Raw genomic sequence first — 3,954 nt, 5'->3', positions numbered from 1 at the left:
AATGTAAAGCAAGAAAGATAAATTTTGCTGCAGAAGACTCAATCCTCCCATGTGATGATTCAAAGTTAAATTCAATGATCCTTAAGGTTGGAAAGATGTTAAAGAGGCAAGCAAAATGGCCCCCCATATAACAGTGCCAAACTTAGGCTGAATCAAAAGTTTTCAAGTATAGGATCACTAACCTGATGGTTGGGTGTTGTGATCAGTCTAACCCCACATGACAGAACAACACCGTTGATTGAGTATCTGTTCTCTTAACCCTTCACCATCTTGGGGTATACAAAGATGATAATGAAGAGATAGGAACCAAATTTAGAAAAGTTGTCTTTTTCTGATATTTGGTTGACTGCAGTGGCTCACTGGCTTGTGAGCACCAAGACCACAGGATGATAGTAACACCAAAATGACCACATCGTACAAGTTTTTAAGCTCATGCAATGCCCACTCTTAACCACAACAAGCTGGGGAGACTCGGAAGCTACATGCACAGTGGTACCCAGGCGGCAGTTATCATACTTCTATTCCCCACCCCAATCATGCTCTTCTCCCCTTCTGTTTCCCCCTCATAAATCTTTAGCCTAGACGGCACCATTTTCATCTCTCTCTCTCTCTCTCTCTCCTCTCAAAGTTTTAGTCATGGTACAGTTAGCTTCTTACAAATTTTCATGAGCATACTTAACTAATTTAATTACCTTACGAATACTTTCTTTTGTTTCCTGGATTTTGCTCTGAATGCTTACAGGTTTTAGTTGGTAGTCATGGTGAGAAAGATGGTTCAAATGATGGAACTGTGGTTGATTTCCGGGGGAATCCGGTGGACAAGTCCAAAACTGGTGGATGGCTTGCTGCTGGGCTCATCTTAGGTGCTTATGATGAACTTCACAAGTTGGAGTGATTTATCTTTGATCGAATGTTTTCACTTGCTAACAGGAATGGAAATTTTGGTCCAGGATCGGAGCTCTCAGAGAGGATATGTGTGATGGGCATATCGATGAACTTAGTGACATACTTAGTTGGAGATTTGCATATTTCATCAGCAAAATCTGCAACTATAGTTACCAACTTCATGGGCACTCTCAATCTTCTTGGTCTCCTTGGAGGCTTCTTAGCCGATGCCAAACTTGGCCGATACTTAACAGTTGCAATCTCCGCATCCGTAACAGCTTTGGTGAGATTTTTTTATACATAACTGAAATAACAAAGCTCATATCTATACTTTGCGCACTTTGCAAATTACCAGTCCTTGAAAGATAAACGCAAGTAGAGATTCTATAACGCTTGTCCTCTTGCATCAGGGGGTGATTTTCCTAACGCTGGCTACAACAATTTCAAGCATGAGGCCTCCTCCCTGTGATGACTATAGAAGACAGCATCATGAGTGCATTGAGGCAAATGGCCGGCAACTGGCTTTGCTGTATCTGGCACTGTACACAACAGCGCTTGGTGGTGGGGGAATAAAGTCTAATGTTTCTGGTTTTGGCTCTGATCAATTTGATGTGACGGATCCCGAGGAGGAAAAGGCTATGATTTTCTTCTTCAATAGGTTCTATTTTGGCATCAGCATCGGGTCTTTATTTGCCGTGGTTGTGCTGGTATATATACAAGACAATGTAGGAAGAGGGTGGGGATATGGAATTTCTGCAGGAACAATGGTGATTGCAGTGGCAGTTCTGCTTTGTGGAACACCATGGTACCGGTTTAAAAAGCCTCGGGGGAGCCCTTTAACTGTCATATGGAGGGTTCTGTTCTTGGCCTTGAAGAAGAGGAATCAGTCTTATCCTTCCCACCCCAGCCTTTTGAACGATTATGAGAACAGAAAGGTTCCCTACACACAAAGATTCAAGTAAGTATGATTTGACATAGCATTCCTCTCAAGATAACAATTTCATGGAAAACACTGCTCTCTTTCTGTCTTGTCCACAAGGACCTGTTGTGCTATTGTTGCCAAAACTATAAGTATTCAAAGAATTTTTGTTTAGGCGCTGTTCACAGCAGACTAAAAACTGAAAAAGAAACTTGAAATTTCATCATTTGCAAAACTTTAGCACAAGACTCAACAATATCAAACTCATTTTCCCTCCATGACCTTCTCTTTTCCATGTTTAAACCCCATTCCCCTCCTAGACAAATTGAAGAATTTTGCTTCAAGCTGAAATATGAAATTTTGCTACTTGCAGAACTCTAAGCCCCAGAGTTAACTTTAGATTACAAACGTTAAAATAGAAAAGAAAAAGGTCGAAGTAAAAGAAAATCATCCATCTTCATCTGGAAATGCGACTGAAATCAGGAATCTGGTCTTTTCCAAAACCAGATTCCATCTAGCTTAGCCATTAAAATTGTGCCTTAAAAACACAACTCTCTGCTCCTTACTCCTGACCGATTCTATTTTCGGTACATAACTAAGAGATTCTGCCCATTTATTCCTTGTAAGCAGGGAATCTGGTCCAAGTTTGCAGGACCATATTCGCATCAAGTGCCCAAAATACTAATTGCACTAGCCATCCAGATTTATTATTTTTCCCTGAAAAATTAACAAAATTTCATTTCACTGTGCATGTGATGATTAGGTGTCTTGACAAGGCTGCAATCCTAGACGACAATTGTGCTGCCAATGCAAACAAAAGTAACCCATGGATGGTATCAACTGTGACTCAAGTTGAGGAGGTCAAAATGGTCCTAAAGCTACTCCCCATTTGGTCCACATGTATCCTCTTCTGGACAATCTACTCCCAAATGACTACTTTTACAATTGAGCAAGCCACCTTCATGTATCGAAAAGTCGGTTCCTTCGAAATCCCTGCGGGCTCTTTCTCTGCCTTTCTCATCATCAGCATTCTCCTCTTCACTTCCCTAAATGAAAAAGTGTTTGTCCCCTTGGCTCGAAAAATAACCCATACTGTCCAAGGACTCACAAGCCTCCAGAGGATTGGAATTGGACTCATTTTGTCAATAGTTGCCATGTTGGGTGCTGCTATTGTTGAGAAAGAAAGGAGAGAAATGGCTAATCAGAAGAATGTAAAAAAAAGTGCTTTTTGGCTACTTGTTCAATTTTTCCTCGTGGGTGCCGGGGAAGCATTTGCTTATGTTGGACAACTTGAGTTCTTTATTAGGGAGGCACCAGACCGAATGAAATCCATGAGCACAGGGCTTTTCCTGAGCACCATTTCAATGGGGTTCTTTGTGAGCAGTTTGTTAGTGTCCATCGTCGACCATGTGACCAAAAAGAGCTGGCTTAGAAGCAATCTGAATAAAGGAAAGTTGAATAACTTCTACTGGTTACTTGCAGTATTAGGATTTTTAAATTTCCTGGTTTTTCTGACCTTAGCATCAAGACATCAGTACAAAACGCAGCTCCCTATAAAGCCTGACTCTGGAGAGAGGGAACTTAAGAGCTTGAATGGTGAAATGATAGAAGACTTAGAGAAGAAAGCAAGCATTCAATCAGTGGGAAACGCAGAGCCGTAGCATATCTCTATCTTAAGAGGATTGTCTTTCATTGTTCCATGACATACATAGTTCTTATTTTAGCTGGTCAAAAGGAGAAGGAAAAAATTAGCAGCTGGTGTTTGTGCAATGGGTAATTGTAAGGTGATATTTGATTATTCTTTTTTCTGCTCCATATCATGGTGTGCAACATTATGGGGACACATCTCTTTTCTCGCTTAATAAAGATATATTATTATATCTAAGGGATTATTCCAACTTTAGTTACTAGATGTGATTTTCATTTGGTCTTCCCATGAATCTAGGTGCTTAAGAGTTGTACGACAGAATATCATGCATCGTGACTCAAGACATCAACCAAAATATATTGCATGTAACTGAGAAGCAGGCTCTTCAATGTAAAAGGATTCCTAGTTCAGACCAAGTTAAGTTATGCCAATACATCCACGAAACCCACTATAGAACAATTGTTTACCAAATAAACAAAATATAGAATGGAGAAAGCTGAAA

General features: G+C 40.3%; 1 protein-coding gene across 1 annotated transcript; it reads left to right on the top strand.

The window, feature by feature from the left end:
• LOC18612343 (protein NRT1/ PTR FAMILY 6.4) lies at window positions 435-3,707 on the top strand. The gene is made up of 5 exons (XM_018114146.1): window positions 435-639; window positions 743-863; window positions 951-1,168; window positions 1,296-1,843; window positions 2,568-3,707. The coding sequence occupies exons 1-5, from the start codon at window positions 637-639 to the stop codon at window positions 3,463-3,465; spliced, it is 1,788 nt and encodes a 595-aa protein (XP_017969635.1). The 5' UTR covers window positions 435-636; the 3' UTR covers window positions 3,466-3,707.

This window comes from Theobroma cacao, chromosome 1 (genome assembly GCF_000208745.1).
Source record: "Theobroma cacao cultivar B97-61/B2 chromosome 1, Criollo_cocoa_genome_V2, whole genome shotgun sequence".
Lineage (NCBI taxonomy): Eukaryota > Viridiplantae > Streptophyta > Magnoliopsida > Malvales > Malvaceae > Theobroma > Theobroma cacao.
Note: the sequence above shows the minus strand (reverse complement) of the source record. Positions and strands in the feature narration are given on the sequence as shown.